This window comes from Nansenia antarctica, assembly GCF_963989245.1.
Source record: "Nansenia antarctica genome assembly, chromosome: 7".
NCBI lineage: Eukaryota > Metazoa > Chordata > Actinopteri > Argentiniformes > Microstomatidae > Nansenia > Nansenia antarctica.
Window position 1 is genome coordinate 45,620,293 of NC_137677.1, and position 21,358 is coordinate 45,641,650.

The 21,358-nt window shown below is 44.1% G+C and overlaps 1 protein-coding gene across 1 annotated transcript; it reads left to right on the top strand.

Moving 5' to 3' along the window:
* The first annotated feature begins 6,650 nt into the window (after positions 1-6,650).
* bard1 (BRCA1 associated RING domain 1) lies at positions 6,651-21,003 on the top strand. The gene is made up of 11 exons (XM_080536794.1): positions 6,651-6,763; positions 7,075-7,131; positions 7,648-7,802; positions 8,369-9,432; positions 9,939-10,019; positions 10,635-10,807; positions 13,378-13,504; positions 13,641-13,773; positions 14,776-14,868; positions 19,496-19,593; positions 20,374-21,003. The coding sequence occupies exons 1-11, from the start codon at positions 6,684-6,686 to the stop codon at positions 20,707-20,709; spliced, it is 2,397 nt and encodes a 798-aa protein (XP_080392920.1). The 5' UTR covers positions 6,651-6,683; the 3' UTR covers positions 20,710-21,003.
* The last annotated feature ends 355 nt before the right edge of the window (positions 21,004-21,358 follow it).

Sequence of the window (21,358 nt, forward strand, 5' to 3'; positions counted from 1 at the left end):
ATCAGCTGCAGTTTATGCCCATGAGCTTATCCTTCTTTACTTGTTCCCCCTAGGAGGATGGTTGACATCATTAACTGTCGTAACGAGGGCATAAATATTGGCTATTGTCCCCAAGTGGACGCCCTGGACGACCTTCTGACTGGAGAGGAGCATCTGTACTTCTACGCCCGTATACGAGGCATCTCAAAGAGGGAGATTGACCGGGTAAGGGTCAATCATAAGGTGCCTTGCTTTTCAAAATACTGAAAACAACCGGACACCGGGAACAGAGTAAAGTATTCAGAGGTGCACAAACTGTGAGGAAGGATGGTTGAGTATCTGGTGAAGTACTCTTGAGACTTTACCCAGACTGGTGTGATAGATAGATAGATAGATAGATAGATAGATAGATAGATAGATAGATAGATAGATAGATAGATAGATAGATAGATAGATAGATAGATAGATAGACAGACAGACAGACAGACAGACAGACAGACAGACAGACAGACAGACAGACAGACAGACAGACAGACAGACAGACAGACAGACAGACAGACAGACAGACAGACAGACAGACAGACAGACAGACAGACAGACAGACAGACAGACAGACAGACAGACAGACAGACAGACAGACAGACAGACAGACAGACAGACAGACAGACAGACAGACAGACAGACAGACAACAACAACAACAATATAAAGTGACAATTGAACAATAGGCTAAAATAAAATAGATACAAATACAAAATAAAAGATAGACCAGTAGACATTTGGGAGCTCATATTAACATCCTCTAGCCGTATAGTTTTTCTACTTGTATCTACTTGTATATGGATGTGCTTTTGCAACCTCTGTTTCACAAGTAATGCACTTTGCATGTGTCAATGGATTTGGATGAATTTCTATGCAAAGTTATCCTGGCATGATGAGAGCATTTCACTTCAGTCACTGTTCCATATTTGTTAGTCGGGGAACATCAATCGGGCATTCTCACATGATTATTGAGAGAGATTATTTAATGGTGATTTCTGCAGTGGCAAGCAATCAGAGATTATGGGATTTTTAGATTTTTAATCTGACATTTCACAAAAGACCTCATGCAAGTTAATTCAGCATTTACAGATCCTTTCGCAAAAAGAAAAAAAAGCCAGTTTCCTTAGCCAGAGTATGAGTACTGCCTCCCAAGGCCTCTCTCTCCCCACCCTTCCCCCTCGACAAATGAGCCTCCTTACACTGATTTGCTGTGACAACCACAATGATGTCACCAATAGATGCAAACCGGCAATCAGAAACAGCGAAGATGCGGCTGACTGTTATCACTGTTGCTGCTGTCATTACAGCGGTCGTGCTGTTCAGAGGGTGATGACAACAATGGCTGTAATGGGCATAACAACATTGGTCTTGGCTAATTCACAGAGATAGGTTTATATATAGCCTAGCCCCCCTCTCATGTTCTCCAGCAGTCTTAACTTGAGATAATAAGGCCATTTCACATTACATGGTTTTGCCACTATTAATGAGGTGAGACACGAAAGGTTGACAAGGCTCTGAGGAAACTAAAACAGGGACTTCTGCACCAGCACCTAAGGATATCTCATCTCCATGATTGCTCACCATTCAAATTCCTCCATTGATATTGTGTCTCCATTTATGGGCAGCAGTAATCTGTCTAGGTGATACCATATTAGGGTATGCCTTATTGAAGCCAGCCCACAGGCATCTCTGGCATTAAAGGGATAGTTCACTTTGTTACACCTTACAGTAAGATGGTTCCTGGAAAAACTGTAATAGATTATTCAGAGTTGTTTAAAAAGCCACTACTACTAACTTCAGCTAACTTAAACCACCACTAACACAAAATAAATGGGAACAGTGGACAAAGTTCAACATCAAATGAATTTGTCGCCAAATCACCTCAAAGTAACTACCAACCATGCCAAAGTTCATTTGAGTTGATTTGTGAAGTTATTTAGGGTTAGGGTTAGGTTAAACAAATCTGCTTGTTAAACAAATCTGAACCAAGGATTACAGTTTCTCCTTGCCCATAGACTACATTCAGAGTAAGGAACGGTAGCTAACTGAAAAAAATGGTATTCCTTTAAATGTTTTTTCCTATGTACATGGGGACTTGGGGAAGGTGTTCTCTCTCTGGCTTGGACCATTAGCCTGAATTACAAAATACAATCATGAGTCAATTCTTCTGACCTGTGTGAAAATAGCTCATGCTTAGGATGCACAATCAGGAAGGTGGTCTTAAGATGAATATAAAACAGTGGCATTAACATAGAATGCAGTGTTTTGCTGGCTCATGTCATGTGCAGCCATTTAAATGAGAAAAAAGCTTAGCGTAGTCAGTGCCTTTAATTAGCAATTTAAAGTTGAATTTCCTTATAGTATATGCATGCATACACCATACAATGTGTTGCTATCTGTAAATGTCAATTGGCTTTTAGTCAGACTTGAACCTTGTGCAAAACTGCTTGATGCATTGGTCTAATTGATATATTGCTACTTCTCACTACTATAAGATGCCTCAAATTATTTATGCCTGCAACTTTTGCAAAGAAAGAGGAAACAAGGGAGGCAATGCAGTACATAAACAAACACCCTGTTTAAGGCTAAGCATCACAACAACTGCATGGAAACTAGATACACATGTCAGTAATAGGTATAGTAACTGGGTCCCTCTCCTCCTTTTTAACCAAAGTGGACCATCTTGTCTATTTCCCTTACAGGTAGTGAACTATCTGCTGAAGAAGCTGGAGCTGGGGTACTATAGAAACAAAATCAGTGACAGCTACAGCTGTGGCACCCGCAGGAAGCTCTCCACAGCCCTGGCTCTCATTGGACACCCCCAGATACTGCTGCTGGTGAGGACCCACACACACCGATACCCCATTCATCAATCTGTCTTATTAACAGTGTATCATCGCACACGCAGCTACTGTACTCTTCCTAAGTGAGTCTGTGAACACAACTAGAGATCGATCCCCGTCTCACCTCTCTAATTGGTGTCCACTGCTCCCTCCACAAGGCGGGTGTTCCACTAGCATTCACCACTCTCCTCATCTGCCCTTCCCCCCCCCACTCTCTCCTTAGGACGAGCCCAGCTCAGGTATGGACCCGCGCTCCAAACGCCACCTCTGGAAGATCATATCCGACGAGGTGAAGGGGAGGTGTGCAGTCGTTCTCACATCACACAGGTAAGGAACAACATCCTCTCTCCCACCTATCCAATGTTAGCGCATTTCACACACAGCTCTGTGCTGCTGTGTAGCAGTAGCTGTATGTGATCTGCATGCATAGCTTTTTCTGACTGTGTGTGTGTGTGTGTGTGTGTGTGTGTGTGTGTGTGTGTGTGTGTGTGTGTTTTGCAGTATGGAAGAGTGTGAGGCCCTGTGCACTCGCTTGGCCATCATGGTGAAGGGCCAGTTCAGGTGTCTGGGCTCCCTTCAGCACATCAAGAACAGGTCAGTGGCCTTGCCTCCCCTTCCCGGCTAGCCATTAGTCACTTTTGTTCCTGTGCAGTTCTCTGCCTATTGCTCTCTGAACTTTCTTTTGTTCTCGGTTCCTCTATGCAGGAGCGTAAAATATCCTCCTGACAGATACTATAATAACATTGACTGTGGTAATAAAAGTTCCTTTGTGCTGATCTGACAGGTTTGGCAGCGGATTCACAGTCAAGATGTACCTGGCAGTGGCCTCATGTGAGGTGGAGGTTATCACCAACTTCATGCAACACCACTTCCCGAGCACTTACCTCAAGGTGAGCTGGGCCAGGCTGGATGGGTTGGTTGGCTGGATAAAGCACACTACCACATAGAATAGGCTATTCTCTGTGCTAGTGTGCTATAGGACACAGTGTGATGTGTGGCTCAGCTTGGTAAACACATACATAACTGCTGTTACAATACTGTTACTGTTACAATTATTTACAGAGAGAGCTGAAGAAATTACCCATGTGGGAGTCAGGTTAATATTCATGCATACACTGATTAGTTATAAATCAAGCCAATGAGCAGTGCGGGGTGCAAAGGTCGCACTCTGTGTCCACAAGGCAAAATTTAGCTGTTTATGTTGCTCCAGTGTTGCTCCAGTTAGGCTGTGTGCCTGTCACATGTATGAACATGTGCAATTCTGTGTCCTCACAGGACCAGCACTCTGCCATGGTGGAGTACCATGTACCTGTGGCACCCGGAGGCGTGGCAGACATCTTTGACCAGCTGGAGTCCAACAAGGCTGCACTGCAGATCAAGCATTTCTCTGTCAGCCAAACCACCCTGGATGAGGTGAGAGGAGAGGGGAGAGATGAAGGGAGGGAGGGAGGGAAGGAAGGAGGGATAGATTGAAGGGAGGATGTTTAATATTAATCACTGTTACTGAATCAATTATTCCCCTCCAGGTCTTCATCGACTTTGCTATGGGAAACGACGCTGACAAGGAGACGGTCCAACTTCACAGTGAAGGTTCTTCTGATTCAGACAGTCTTGACTCCATTGAAACTTTAAACACATAGCGTTGACTGCCATCCTGTTCCTGATGCACTATGTATACACATCTGCACACACTATGAAAGAAGAAAACATTTGAGCTCTGCTTTATATGGATATGGATATTTGTTTTATTTGTATGACCAAAGCACAAAATCTACCTATAATCACTTTAATTAATTTCTTTGTCTCTTTTATACGTTATGAAGGCCAAGTAAGTTCACATTATCCACAAAAGGCCAATTGATGAACAAAAGTGCAATTACTTGTTTACGTGTTTTTGAACAAATATATTTATGGGAGTCTCACATGAAGGAATGAAAAAAAAAGTTTTATTGTTATATTATTATATATTCTAAATCTAATGCAATTATAATTGTGGTGGAGGTTTCTTCATTGAAAGTTGTAACCTAAATAAAGAACCCTAACCCTAACACTAAGCATTGCCTTTGGTTTCCACTCTGCTTTTCTCAGTTGAAACCTGTCTGACTGCGAGGTATAGCCTTGGCCTACGTATAAATTACTAACGAGGTTCTTGACACCCAGAGAAAAAACACTCACAATATCTTTCACTTTTCTACTCTCATTAAGACTTCCTCGGAGGGCATATCTCACTGTTAGAATGTACTGAATATTTTATTGGCACTTTCCTTCTATGCTTAAGGCACAGTTCCACATAGACTTGAATGTACTGGCCTTATTTTTTTTACATTTAATAAAGCTATTTTTCAAATGCAACTGTTGCAGTGTGAAATAGTTATTATTCACTATGGCTATTACAATCCCCCTGCTTTTCTTCATTATAATCTCTCTCTGACCGCATGGAAGTTTGACTCAATTAAGTCATATCTGAATTAGGTTTTAATTAAAGCAAGGTTTTTGTTGTTGTTGTTGTACATCCCTATTAATGATGAGGGAGCCTCATCTCTCAGACGTTGATTCTGTGGTTGCATTGACAGAGGCTGCGTTTGTAAACTCACTCTGGAAATCTGATTATCTGACCAGCACTCATGGAATGGCTCTTGTCCAATGTAATCACTTGGTCCCTTTATGACGTTGAACCTAGTGTGCGCTCCGGCGCTCTCAGAGTGAATTTACGAACGCAGCGAGAGTATGCACCTGGACACGCCCCTTCATTGCCATGCCAACCGACATATCGTGAGCTTATGATAAGGTTCTATCTCCGTTTAGAATGAGAAGGTTCTATCTCCGTTTAGAATGATAAGGTTCTATCTCCGTTTAGACTTATAAGGTTCTATCTCCGTTTAGACTTATAAGGTTATATCTCCGTTTAGAATGATAAGGTTCTATCTCCGTTTAGACTTATAAGGTTCTATCTCCGTTTAGAATGATAAGGTTCTATCTCCGTTTAGAATGATAAGGTTCTATCTCCGTTTAGACTTATAAGGTTCTATCTCCGTTTAGACTTATAAGGTTATATCTCCGTTTAGACTTATACGGTTATATCTCCGTTTAGAATGATAAGGTTCTATCTCCGTTTAGACTTATAAGGTTCTATCTCCGTTTAGAATGAGAAGGTTCTATCTCCGTTTAGAATGATAAGGTTCTATCTCCGTTTAGAATTATAAGGTTCTATCTCCGTTTAGACTTATAAGGTTCTATCTCCGTTTAGACTTATAAGGTTCTATCTCCGTTTAGAATGAGAAGGTTCTATCTCCGTTTAGAACGATAAGGTTCTATCTCCGTTTAGAATGATAAGGTTCTATCTCCGTTTAGAATGATAAGGTTCTATCTCCGTTTAGAATGATAAGGTTCTATCTCCGTTTAGAATGATAAGGTTCTATCTCCGTTTAGAATGATAAGGTTCTATCTCCGTTTAGAATGATAAGGTTCTATCTCCGTTTAGGGTAGTTCAGAGATATTGAGCGTCAAAGTTTTTACATTCCATTATGTTCTGTGAGATGGAACCTTTGTATTTTATTAATTACTAAGTCAAAAAATGTCAACATTTTAAAAATAACACCACACAGGCATTAATAAACACCTAATGGATCAGATTATGTAAAAAAAAAAAAAATGACAAAAATGGAGATAGAACCTTATAATTCTAACGTCACGATACTCCTCCCCCGAGCAGTGGCGGGAGATACAGACGTCGGAAGTGGGAAGTAGCAAAAAAAACATTTCGTCGTAGCTGGTTTAGTTCAGTGCATCGAAACTTTAGTGGAAAAGTGACATTTTAGACCATGGACACTGACACGGGAGGCTGGACAAAAACGAGAGAAGCTGTCGCACATTTTCGAGAACTTTTGCTGTGCTCCAAATGGTAAGTGGACCTCAGGACAGGAGTCAGGAGCCCCACTACAAGTCAACAAACAGTTAGCTACCCCCAGGCAACAAGCTAGTAGCTGCCCTGGGGGGTATTCCATCAACATCGCTAAAGGAAAATCCTGGCTTATTTTTGATAACTTCTCGCGAGACTTATCAGAATATGCCTGGATATTTTTAGGAACTCTCGCGAGACTTGTCAGACTAAACCTGGATTTTCTTTTAGCGATGTTGATGGAATACCCCCCAGGCTTGCTGTTCAAGTTGTTGATTGTTGTTATACATTTGATACACTTCTGTCATTCACAGTTCAAAAGTAGTGCACGAGCCAGTGTGCCTCGGGGTGTGTGAACATCTACTTTGCAGGTAAGTACGTAAGCTAAGATGACATGGCAACACACTAGCCAGCAGTGTTCGTGACGTTAGCATTATAAGGTTCTATCTCAATTTTTGTCAAAATTGAGTTTTTTTACATAATCTGATCCATTAGGTGTTTATTAATGCCTGTGTGGTGTTATTTTTAAAATGTTGACATTTTTTGAGTTAGTAATTCATAAAATACGAAGGTTCCATCTCACAAAACATAATGGAATGTAAAAACTTTGACGCTCAATATCTCTGAACGATCCTAAACGGAGATAGAACCTTATCATTCTAAACGGAGATAGAACCTTATCATTCTAAACGGAGATAGAACCTTATCATTCTAAACGGAGATAGAACCGTATCATTCTAAACGGAGATAGAACCTTATCATTCTAAACTCACGAGTTGATGAAGTACCAGCACTAGCCAGGCTGCTGTGCTGACGTTGACAACTCATCCAGTAATAATACTAGTTGCAGTCTTATGCTCACGTGATGGATCCTGGTGCTGTTGCAGGGCATGTGCAGGTCCTCAGGCTGGAGATGGCTGTGTCGTGTGTCGCAGTCCTGCCTGGGTGAAAGACATCCAGATCAACAGGCAGCTCAGCAACATCACAGAACTGTTCCTCAGCTTGGACTCGATGCTGAACCCCTCAGATAACTCAAGCTCAGGTATGTCCTTAGTATATAGTAGTAGTAGTTATTCAGTCAAATGATTTAATCTTTCCATAGGTCTGTCCCCCTAGGTCCTTGATTATATTACTAACATGCTCCCAGTATTTTTTTCCATCAAACTCACTGGTAATGTATGATGGTAATTATGCAATGCAATTAGCCGTGGTAATGTTTTAGCTTGTAGCTGTGGGCTCTGACAATGAGATGTGATGTCGCTGTGTTAGGGATGCCCAACGACAGGAAGTTAAATGCCCTGGAGGGGGTCAATGAAATACCACGCAGCAGGTCAGATTTGGGTGCGTGACATTAAAGGTCACTTGGATTGCTGGCACCTGAACAAACTACAGGTGATTCACCTGGAACATAGCTAAATTGTGCAGTGACAAGGGCAAAGCAAATTACCACCTGGCTGCTGCTGTCATATTATTTGTCACTGTATTTCATTATTTCTAGAAATTAAACACAGTGTACTTTAACTGGTAGCTTAAAACTTCAAATGGTAGCTTAGATGATAACCGATGATTCACCATTTTGGTTTGTGTCTTTTGTTTTTATATTCATAGATCAGCTTCCCATTGCGCCACTAGCACAGTCACATAACTCTGTCTTAAAGCACAAGAAGAACTTCAAGATCTGGTTCAGTCCCCGCAGCCGTAAGGTACGCTGCCGGGTAGAGAAACCTGTGGAGGTGACTTTACCAGACCACGGCAATGGGAAAGCTGACCCAAGAGTGCCTGAGACTCTTCCTGAGTCCAGAAGAGACCTGTCCATCTTCAATTTCAACTCCTCCTCCTCCTCCCAAGACTCCAGCTCCTCCTCACCTCAAAGAGGTAAGAATGATGCCCACAGAAAGAAGAATAAGAAGAAGTCAGTCGTCAGGAAACCTGCAGGGAAAGGAAACACACCAGTTGCAAGTAAACAAAGCAAGCAGAAGAACAAGAAGCAGAGGCTGGAGGTAGTCAACCAGCAATGGGGGTTTTGTGGTGAAGGAAAGCTTCCAGAGGGAGGGGAGCAAGTCAACACAGGAGACGAAGAGCGGAGGTCCAGCAAAAGAGTGTCCTTCCTAAGCCCCAATGAGTTGACTATAGAGTCCCAGGAAAATATCTCTCAGGAAAACACCAACATTCTCAGCCTCAGCAGAAGCACCCTGAAGGGCGAACAACCAGGAGGGAGCCCTATCTCCAAGGAACAAGAAGAGCCAGGTCAGAGCCCACACACCAGCCTATCCCAGCTAAATAAGCTGTCGGCAAAGGACCTCAAAGCCAACGAGCAAACTGCAGAGCTGGACCAAAGTTCCCCTCCCAAGCACACACCAAAAAGATCCCGGGAACTAGAGAAAACCGATGCCTCAGAGAGCACCCCAAAGAGACCTAAGGCATCTCCTAGTCGGGGTAGACGACTGGTGGAGCAGACAAGGTTCCCAGCCCTGTCCACCCCTCCTTCCCTAGCCAGCCCCAGGAGATACAAACAGGACCAGAGAGGCAGAAACTCATGTTCCCCAGCTGCCTTGGGGAGGAGGTCTCCAGGTACCCCCAGTGGCTCTGGGGGCCGGATGTCTCAGGGCAGCCCGGCCATCATGAAGAGGAACTTCAAGGGAGAGACACCCCTACACCTAGCAGCTATAAAGGTCTGACAGAGATGAGATGCTTTAGTAATTCTGAGCTTTAGGGAATGATAAGTCACTAGTCACATGTGTTAAAATCACTTGAAATGTGTGTTTAGGTGATGTTATTGGTTCTACACTTCAGTGATAAGATCAGAGAAAACATGAGGTTGTAAACCCTGTTTTATTGTAGGCCTACGTGTTCTATGTTACTTTTAATTTCTGAGTGATTGAAATCTGTTGATATAAATCCCCCCTTGCTGTGTGGACCTTTGATGGCCCGTATTGCTCTTAGACGATCCGACAGACGTTCTCAGCCCTGTGAGAATAGCAGGCTTAGCATAAGCTCTGTAAACATGGCTGTAATCCGTCCCTGGATTCTGTACTAAGGTAATCAATGTCTCTTGGCTGTGAATGATTGATAACAGCCATACTGGTCTGGGATCAGCTATTGTGTCTGGAGGGCCATGTTCACACGTCTGTAGTAGTGATCCTGAGCCTGTCTGTGGATTCTCTTCACCACCCCGCAGGGAGATGTGGAGGCGGTGAAGGATCTTCTGGAGCAGGGGGCTGACCCCAACCTTAAGGACCATGCTGGCTGGACACCGCTGGTGAGTGGATCCTCCTCATCTCCCCAATTCTCTTCCTATCCAGACAAGGGGGACAACAACACACATATAGTAATAACACCAAAAAGTACAATTCACTGATGGTTATGCCTTTTATTCCTGTGCGATCCCTCTTACAAAGCAACTATGCTCTGGTGTTCTCATGAAACATTGACGTATTCTGTAAAAATGCAAAGGGGAGCATTTTTGCACACATTGACCCATGACCGCAAGGGCTCTCTGTTTAATTTATCATGTATAATATTGTGTGCACATAGAAGTGTTGCAGTCGGCCTATTATAGCCGGCGCATGTTCAACCTTAACCGGAGCATGTTCAACTGCCCTGAGACCTGGAATGATTTATGTGGCCACTGGCTGTATTTCACTGTAAATGCTGAGAGAAACAAAGTTGAACACAAGCATACTCGTCGTCCATGACTTTGATAACCCTACTGAAGAAATGCTGCCAAAGATGAAATGAAACACCTTTGATCTTAATGTCATGGATACTGGGTGGTATGTGTTGGCTTACATGATACAGAAAATAACACCATGCTCCTTTCTTTGTTTGTTTTTTTAGTTGTTGTATTTGATTTAGCCCTGCTCTTCTGTTTCAGCATGAGGCCTGTAACCTTGGCCACCTGGACGTGGTGAAGGTGTTGGTGATGACGGGGGTGCTAGTGAACACACCAGGCTATGAGAACGACTCTCCTCTGCACGACGCTGTGAGCAACGGCCATCTGGGCATCGCAAGGCTTCTGCTGCAGCACGGGGCCTCCCCGAGTGTGGTGTAAGTACCTCAGGGAGCACACCCAGTCACCCAGTTAGCCATCCCAATGGGTCTCTCTAATAGATATGTCTACAGTCTTCTGACCACACTGAGCATAAATACCCTCTGGTATGGGTGTTAGGATTGGCCTGGGGGTGTACAGAGCATGTGAGCAGAGTGGATTGTGAACTCTCTGGAGTGTGCAGTGCATTTTGGAAAAAGTCACAAGTTCCATTTCTGCTTCGGTAGGGCTCACACAAAAATACCCAACTTGATGGATGCTACTGCAGCTAGTTACGTGTAACGTGTCATGTGACATGCCCAGTGCTGAGTGTAACCTATGTGTTTTGAAGTACAGTACCACTGCTGTAGCACCAGTCAAAACTGAGTGTGCTGTAAAACCTTATCAGTCAGATGTTTAGGTATATAGGTTTTTAAATTGAATTTGTCTTTGGGGGGGCTATTGGTAAATTGGTAAATGGTAAATGGACTGCACTTATATAGCGCCTTTATCCAAACCACTTTACAACGGCCTCTCATTCACCCATTCACACACACATTCACACACCAATGGCGGCAAGCTACCATGCAAGTCGCCGGCCTGCTCACTGGGAGCAATTTGGGGTTCAGTGTCTTGCCCAAGGACACCTCGACATGTGGCCAGCTGGGGCCCGAACCACCGATCTGCCAACCTTGCAGTCATTAGACGGTGGCTCTACCTCCTGCGCCACAGCCGCCCCCAACTGAAATACAGTATCTCACTTAAAATACAGTGTTTTTTTATTTTATTGAATCTTCACAAAAGATAGTGGCTCTCATTAAAAAGGTACAATTATGTTGCGAAACATTAAATGGATAGAAGCAAGTCTCGAGCAGCACAATTTTCCTTGTGAGCGATGAGCGCACGGGAAGGGAGTGTGGGGGTTGACGATTCAGAGTTTTTTCTTCCTGACTGCTCAACTCCGCTCAGCGCTCACAGATGAGATATCTCCATCTAGAATGTGTGAGCAGCATCAGACAGTAAGCGTCTCACCAGTCAAGAGGTAAAGACACTAAGATGTCGATTTGATGTTGATGTGTGGTAGATGGATGTGGTTGAAGCACCGCGGTGGACACTGATGGGTGGTAGATGGTGAAGCGGTGTGACCTCACAATGCACAGCACGTGTGGTGTGGTTGAGTTCTGTATTCTGGAATGTTTGCGAGGAGGGAGAGGACACTCGTTAATTAGAGCTGATCGACAGATCGTTCAAGGCGAGCTGGAGGAACAATGGCCTTTTCTTCCCTCTCTTTTCTTCGATATTTTATCTCTCCCCTACTTTTCATTCAGCTCAACACATTGATGGGTTCTTGTGGGTTGCGCCTCTGGCCTTGGCGAGTGACGTTAGCGACAGCAGATTTACTCAGGTTTACCCTGCTACTCGTCTGCAAGGCAAAAGAGGACGGGCTGGGGCAATCTATCATGATGCCACTAGACAAATGCAATCCTTCCTCGTCACACACTATCAATTAATCCCCCCCCCCCACACACACACACACCTCTTAGTCTGAAATCATTTTTCTGAAGGCTGTGTTGGAGTCAGACAGAGCTATGGATTAGCCTGATGTATTGATTGACACACAGTGCTGTGCTGTGAGGGGAATGATGATTTTGTGTGTGCGTGCGTGTGGAGAGACTCTCTGTCTCTCCTCATGCGTGATGAGGTTGGTAGCTTCTGTCAAGACAGATGACATGCCCCTCTTCCGGCATTCCCAGAAAGTGTTTCCCGGCCTTCACAGCTGATTGCCTCGCCTCCCCAGCTGCATGCATACATTCAATCTGGGGGTGCCTCTGCTGTCTGTATTGGCTTAGATCCTCAGACACATCTGGATCACAAACATCTTAATTGGGTGTTTATTTACAAAACATCTGGTATCCATGTACTGTGCATTTCTAGGAGGGCTGTCCTTTGCAAAGTTGAAAAACTAGGTTGCTGATGGTGTGTGCTACTACTCTACTCTGTATTCAACTCAGTATTGATAAATTAATTACTTTCTCTGTATCAGTATGGAAGGCATAGTGTCAGTGGTTTTACACACACACACACACACACACACACACACACACACACACACACACACACACACACACACACACACACACAGCCCAATTGAGTGTCTCTAATTCCTCCTCCCAGCACAATTTCTCATGCTCACTCCTTTTATTCAGATATTCCGTTGGTGTGCTGCCACATAAACCCAAATGATGCATTTTGTGTGTGTATGTGTGTATGTGTGTGTGTGTGTGTATATGTGTTTGGGGGAGGGGTTGGTTATGAATGTAAATGAAATATTTTATGGACCAGTGGACCTATTAATTGTTCCCCAGGTGTTATCTTTCCTCCCGCCTAATCTTTAGGCCCAACCTGTTCTGGTTCTCCTCCCTCTTCCTCTCCTCCTTCTACATGAATGTGCTGTCTGACTTCTGTCTCGCTGCTTGCCAGATCCCCATATGGGCATCTCTGCACATGCTTTCTTGTATCATGCCAAGGCCAACGAGAGAGTAGATTATACTTTACCATGCACACTACCATGCCTTTCTGCCTCTGATAGGAATATGTATGGACTTTGCCCTGTGGACTACGCTGGTAGCCCAGAGATGCAGGCCATCTTTCAGACCGCCTCTGATGGACCCCATCCAATGAACACACCTCTCAGTCCCCCACCCAGCCTCAGCAAGGTACGGCCATGAAGCTCAAACAAACCCCCCCCCCAAAAAAGTGAGACATTTGATCTGTTTTAGCTGTTTTAACGGCACTTTTCCCAAATGTTTAATACTGCTGAGAAAAGCATGTATGTTACTATCTGTGTCCTAGGTCACTGATGGTGCGAGGAGGGAGGAGTGGGTGGTGGTGCTGGGCAGTAAACTCTCCCAGTCCCAACAGAAGCAACTACACAAACTGGGCCTGCTCCTGGAAGGGAAGCAGGCAGAGTCCTTCTCCACCTCAGGTACCCGCCCACTTCTACCCAGAACACACCTTTACCTGGGCTAGCTGGCACCCCAACTTGATCTCTCCATCCAGTCAGCTTGTATTACTGGTGTTATGGAACATGGTTCAGATAGATTTAGAATGTAAAGAATATCAAGGTGCAGAATATCCCAACTCTCCCAAATGGCTGTAGTTGCAAGGGCCCAGACCAGTGGCAAGCAGGGCTAATCACAGCAGACCAAAACCACAAAATGCAGGTAATTGCAGTTATTCTTCATAAGCTGTTTTATGGCTGTTGTCAAAGCGATGATACGACATTGTGAAGAGTATTCAAATGAACAGAAAATGTAAGTACTGTATATCTCCTCTCACAGACTGACTGAGGAGGACGTTGGTAGAAGCTTTTCTGAACTGCTCATAATTAAACCGCAGGCGAAGCAAAGTAATACCACTTCTCACAGTATGTAAACCAAAGAGTTTTGCCTGGAGATGTAATTAAGGTCATTTTGCAGTTGGCAGCCAGAGAGCTTGGTTGACTAAAGAGGCAATAAGCATGTATTCAATTTTTGATTATAACTCTGTATTCTCTAAGCCTTTGTGAATGGGGATGATCTCATCTATGTGTTGCAGTAATTCAGATCACAAGCATTATATATGATGAGTATATACAGTGCCCTGCATAAGTAATGGGACAGTGAAGCTTCTTTTTGTTCTACACTCCAAAAGTTTGGATTTGAAAATAAAACAATTACTATGAGGTTAAAGTGGAGATTCTCTCAGCTTTTATTTGATGGTATTTGTGTACATAATTGGTTTCACCATTCAGAAATTAAGTTGATGTCTCAGAGAATGGTCATAATACATGTTCATAATTTGGGCTTGTAGTGTTGAAGATGGTTATGAAACCAATAGAATACACAAATATGTATTTGACGTGTACAGTATCTGTCCATGCACTTGAACATGTGAGTGATGACGTCTGTGTGATCATAGATGTGGTTTGCTTCCCTCAACCCTCCAGTCACCCATGTGATCGTGCCAGACAGGAAGATGGTAACCACCGCGTCCGCCCTCCTGGGCGTGCTGAGTGGCTGCTGGGTCCTCCACTTCAACTGTAAGTACCACACCTCTGACTCATTAGTTAACTCCGTTATTTACAGTATTATAATGTACCTGTGGCCTGAAAACGATTAGTCATATAGTACCTTTATTCTAATGTATAGCACAATCTACAGTCACGGTATTACATTCATTCTTTTGGATAACATTTTAGTTTATTGTCTCCTGTGGATGCACTGGACAGTGTACAGTTAGCATTTGATAGTGTAAAAGCCTTTTTCCACTTTGGTCCAGAATATTTAGCATGCATACTCATATTCCATAACAGTGTAGCTGGGACATTTTTGCCATGATTCACCCTCCCCTGTGTTCGCTTTCATGTGTTCTACAGAGGTTTGTCTGCTTTTCGCCAGAAATGCTTTTTTTATTTTTTACTTTGACTTTTATTCTGTGTAACACACTCTGTCTCCTGAGAAGCATGGAAGGAATTTTTGCAACAGGCAATTGTAAATATTAAGTGTGTGCAAAGGCATACTGTACTTATTTGACAAGCACAGTTGATGGAAAGAGGGGAATTAGGGTATTGTCAGTGGACAAGTCTTCAACATGACTAGGAGTAAGTCTCCGCTTGTTTGATTTGTGCAGAGACGTTTATAGAAAAGGAAACTTGGCTATGCTTTGTAAATTCCCTGCCATCCTTCTTGAACCTGTTCCTAGCAACAACAATACATAAGATATTCACTGCCAGTCAACTTCAAGGTAAGAAAAAAAGTGACTGCCTGCCATCAACTTGTCTGGCACCTTGGTGTTCCTCTGCTGGTGTGCATTTGTGCGTGTCTCTCTGGAGCTCATTTTATTCTTCCAAACACCTCCCTCACCTCCACGGCAGATGAACACTTGACAGAGCTTGTCTACCCTAAACAAAAAAGTGTAGCTTCCCACCTCTGTCTCTCTGTCCCTCTGCCTTTGTCTGTGTGTGCCGTCCCTCAGTGTCCCTTGCCTCTGTGCCCTGAGTCTGCCAGCCTAAGCAGACTAAAGCTCCCATTCTGGGGCCGCAGAGCCACAGACCCACACCATCTCCATGAATCTAATTAGCAGATATGCTAATGTGTCCTCTGTGCAGGGCTAACGAGTCAGCCCTATCGTCCCGAGCGGGAGCCGGATTAACCCTGGTATCTCTTCCCCCTGCAGAGGCCTAACAGGGTCTCTCCAAATGAAAGCTGTAATTAAGGGGGACGAGGAAACGTAATTACGCCTGATGACTGCTATGGAGAAGTGTGTGTGTGTGTGTGTGTGTGTGTGTGTGTGTGTGTGTGTGTGAGAGAGAGAGAGAGAGAGAGAGTGTGAGAGAGTGTGTGTGAGAGAGAGTGTGTGAGAGAGTGTGTGTGAGAGTGTGAGAGAGAGAGAGAGAGAGAGAGAGAGAGAGAGAGAGAGAGAGAGAGAGAGAGAGAGAGAGAGAGAGAGAGAGAGAGAGAGAGAGAGAGAGAGAGAGAGAGAGAGAGAGAGAGAGAGAGAGAGAGAGAGAGAGAGAGAGAGAGAGAGAGAGTGTGGGGGTGTGTTGGTGTGGGCGTGTGGGTGTGTGGGTGTGTGGGTGTGGGTGTGTTTGGATGGGAAGAGTCTTCACATGAAGGATTCTGCAGGCGCTACGGTGGTTCATTGGCCATCACGATAACTCTGTTGTGACAGGAAGTTTGCACTCATTGTAATTTGTTAATGTCTCCATATCATGCAGGCACTACTGCATGCAAAATTGGAGTGTAAACTGGTGTTAAAATGAATCTAAGAGATCGTGGGGGTGTAAAGAAACGTTTGGTTACCATGCAGATCTTCATTTAGCCTGAGGACAATTTGCATGGAGTAATATCCATGAATTAGCCTAGTCAGAAAGTTTACAGCTCCCCTCCAAATGTACACTTAAATGGACTATTGTGTGCTAAAAGTGAATCCCATTTGTTGCTAACCATGTCGTGATTGTCTGTTGTGGCTTGAGCTGAACACTCCAGTCATCCAAACCTTGTCACCTCCCTCAGCACCAAGTAAAGCGTTCCGCTTCTCTTATAATCCTCTGAACCACAAACCAGTCATAGGTATCAAACAAAAGAATGTATGTGCTTGTGAAGCAACACACTACTGTTCTTCATCCTAATTCAAGTTGCCAAAATATAAAGATGTTTTTTTTCCAAACCTTTTGACGGTATCTCCTCCTCGTTTCAGTCAGTAATTGGTACAGAGGTTCCTTTCCACCCATAGACTATACTCCGAAAGATGGAACATTTAGACCCCCACCAATCCGGCTTCAAGGCTGGGCACTCCACTGAGACTGCTCTCCTTGCTGTCACGGAAGCCCTTCACTCTGCTCAAGCTTCCTCCCTCTCCTCCGTTCTCATTCTTCTGGACCACCAGATCCTCCCGTGTTTCTGCATGTCTCGCTGACATTTCAACATGGATGTCAGACCACCATCTCAAGCTCAACCTTAACAAGACTGAGCTTCTCTTCATCCCCGGGAAAGCCTGCCCTCTCCAAGACTTCTCCATCACAGTGGAGAACTCTACTGTAACCCCCTCCCTGACAGCCAAGAACCTTGGAGTGATCCTGGACAACAGACTATCCTGTGCGGAGAACATTGCAGCAACGGCACGCTCCTGCAGATTCTTCCTTTACAACATCAGAAGGATACGACCATTCCTCACCAGAGAAGCAGCGCAACTCTTGACCCAGTCACTGGTCATCTCCCGCCTGCCCTTGATTCCTGCAACATACTCCTGGCTCCCCACCTCCGCCATCAGACCTATGCAGCTCATCCAGAACACTGGAGTTCAACCTCCCCAAATTCTCACATGTCACCCCTCTCCTTCGCAGCCTGCACTGGCTCCCGATAGCAGCTCGCATCAGATTCAAAACCCTGGTGCTTGCATACCAGGCAGTTAAAGGGACAGCCCCTGCCTACCTGCAGGAAATGGTCACCCCCCAAACTCCAGCCCATTCACTCCGCTCCTCCACCTCTGCTGGCCGACTGGCCCCACCACCTCTACACCAACACGGCAGTCATGCTGTCCGATCATGTCTCTTCACAACACTGGCTCCCCGCTGGTGGAATGAGCTTCCCACGGCTGTCAGAACTGCAGTCACTACCCATCTTCCGTCGGAGACTGAAGACCCATCTCATATTACTGCTCCTCTTGAGACATCTACTGTCCCCGAGCACTGCGTCTCCTGAAGACACTCGCTTTTCCCCTTTACTGTGTCCCCTAAAACTTATATTGCCTGTACTTCTTGTACTGTTTCTCTGTTTCTCCAGTGTCTATATACTGTATATATAATTAAAAAAGAAGAAGTCTACGTCTAGATTCTAGAAGAAGGTGATAGAAGATTTTTTTTTTTTTATGTAATACACTGAACAAAAATATAAACGCAACACTTGTTTTTGCTCCAATGTTTGTTGAGTTGAAATCAAAGACTTTTTCTATGTACACAAAAGGCCTATTTCTCTCAAATGTGTTTAAATCTGTGTTAGTGAGCACTTCTCCTTTGCCGAAATAATCCATCCACCTGACAGGTGTGGCATATCCAGATGCTGATTAGACAGCATGATTATTGCACAGATTGGTCACAATAAAAGATTGGTCACAATAAAAGGCCACTCTAAAATGTGCAGTTTTATCACACAGCACAGTGCCACAGATGTCGCAAGTTTTGCAGGAGTGTGCAATTGGCAGGAATGTCCACCAGAGCTGTTGCCCAGGAATTTAATGTTCATTTCTTTACCATAAAGGCGTTTCCAAGAATTGGAATTGGAATTGGAATTGGAATTGGAGAGACGGAGACAGCTAATGGTAGAGACATGAACATTCAATTCACACACAACAGCTCTGGTGGACATTCCTTTAGTCAGCATGCCAATTGCATGCTCCCTCAACAATTGTGACATCTGTGGCAGCTGTGTGATAAAACTTAGAACCCCACTTGAAGCTAGGAACACCAAACCAATTTCATATTGTTCACAACACTCTTAATTAAGAAAGCTGTAGGGATAATGTTTAGAAATATTCATATTATACAATGTTTCATTGGTCACCAAAAGCTTGTTTATCTTACTATCTCACTAAATGTCCTCCACTACCAATCATTTTTATATTTTTAGCCAGCTAAGCAAGCACATACAGTTTCCACTGAAACTTCCCTTTCTAGTTCTACAGTATTATGACAATATAAAAGATATAAGAGAGTACTTGCTGAATATTCTAGTACCACTGAAGTGCTGTTGTCATGCTCTGTTGTACAACATATTCTTCTTATCAGAATGTTGAAGGTTTTCATCAGCTCCATCTACAAAACCTTTCTTCTATCCCTTTAAAGTTATAAAGTGCCTATAGTCTTTCTGTTCTGTTTAAAAAGTCTAGCTGTTGGACACATTTTTTCTTACACTAGGAACTTGAAGACGGGTACGCTCAACTATGATAGAGCTTGCTGCATTTAAATGTTAGTTGCATCATTAACCCCTTAGGCATTTGCGCTGTAAGCATAATACACTTGGCCAACACAGTTATTTTATGCAAACGGCATCTTCAGATAAGCTGGATAGGCATATAGTTGTCAATGTGATATTTTGCTGGGTTGTCAAGTTCCCTCCACTCCTCTCTAGGCTGCTGCTTTCTCACTCCCCCTCTTTCTCTTTCCATAGGGGTGGAGGCATGCCTGCAGGCAGGCAGCTGGGTGGATGAGAATGAGCACCAAGCAGGAGAAGGACCTCAGCGCAGCCGTATCAACAAACACTGTCTGGTAACTCACAGATACAACCTCCAGTATAACTTTTTTTTGGGGGGGGGGGTTTCCACAACATAGGTTTGATAATTATGATCCTTGCTAAAGGACAGCAGAACAACTGAGAACATAAACAGGTAATTCAAGGTTTATGGTATAACTATCCCTGAATAGGCGCGCACAGTAATAAACCCAGTTGAAACCTTCCTCTTCTGATTCTCCCCATCTCGTCAGATAGCTGTGTGTGAATGTCTTCCCAGGGCAAGTGGGGTGTTAATTGCTAGCTATAGATTGTGTTTTGTTTATGAAGAGACACACAATTCCCTGCAAGGAATGAAAGCAAAATGCAGGCAATGAACCTGCTAACTCAAAAGCTCCTGAGAGTATAAATGTACAGCAATAAACAATTGAGTGCATAGATGCACTCAGTAGAAGGCCATCTGGTGCCCAGAGTCACTGCTGCTAAACTGCCCCTATGCTGTGGGTATGGAAGACCTGACAGGTTGTGGTGGTGATGTATTGTAGTGATTCAGCATTTAAATCATTATAGAATTACTGTGTCACGTACTGTATCTGTTTAGAGCTATTCTTAGTGGGACTTGATTTAATCCGCCAGCACTTTTGAACGATTAGCATGGTTTAGAAGTGAGGGAGATAAAGATCCTGTTCCTGTCTGTGCAGGGGTTTGATTAATCAGTAAGGAGTGACTCACAACACTGATGAACAAATGAAGCGACTCCCTTGTTATTTGACTTTAAAGCCTACTCTCCCCCCCCCCCCCCCATCTTCTGTTGCCAGCTTCCCCCGCTGTTCGACGGCTGTTTCTTCTTCCTCCTGGGCTCCTTCAAGAAGCCCCCCAGGGGTGAGCTGCTGCAGCTGGTCAGAGAGGGAGGGGGCCAGGTCCTGAGTCGACAGCCCAAGCCTGACAGTGACGTCACACAGACGCTGAGTGCTGCCGCCTACCACGCCCTGCCAGGGTCAGACCAGGCTCTGTGCACCCAGTACATCCTCTATGACCCACTGGGCTCCTACAAGCCCCCAAGGGTCCGTCTGGGCAAGGTGTGGTCTGCCCCTTGCACCTGGCTCATCAGCTGCATCTCAGCCTTCGAGCTCCTACCAGTACCTGAGTCCTAATCCTGGTCCCTGCAACCTGAAATTAAGGTTCACCCAGATCACCCAAACATCCTGGAGACTCACTGACTGCGGCTACTAAACTATGTCTTCTTCCTTCATGTATCTATAATGTAAGCCCTTTCACAAGCCATATTGTTATTGAAGTGTTGTACCTGTAGTTGTAAAGATAATTTAATGGAATGTTTTTGGGTTGCTGATCCTTATCCCCACTCAATGATGAGAGAAAATTGTAGACATTTCAAGTATTTTTCTGTGTGAAATCAGAATGTTCTTTTCATCCTGCTTGTGCTTCAGAGAAACCCAAGGACCCTAATCTTGGAACATCTTTCCAACTAAATTGTGACTGCTGTTATGCCCTCATGTTTGCTGTTTCATTAACCACATTTTTTTTTAAATGTCTTTGAAAGAAGGTTTGTGCCATTTACAGTTCTTACTCTATTGACTGTATGATGCACACAAATAAAGATGTTTGCTCTTGACAACAGGATTTTCAAAATAAACACACTATTGTTGGAACTAAATCATTATTTTTTTTCTTTAAACTAATACAATGTCCAATGGTGAGTGCTGCCGCCTACCATGCCCTGCCAGGGTCAGACCAGGCTCTGTGCACCCAGGACATCCTCTATGACCCACTAGGCTCCTACAA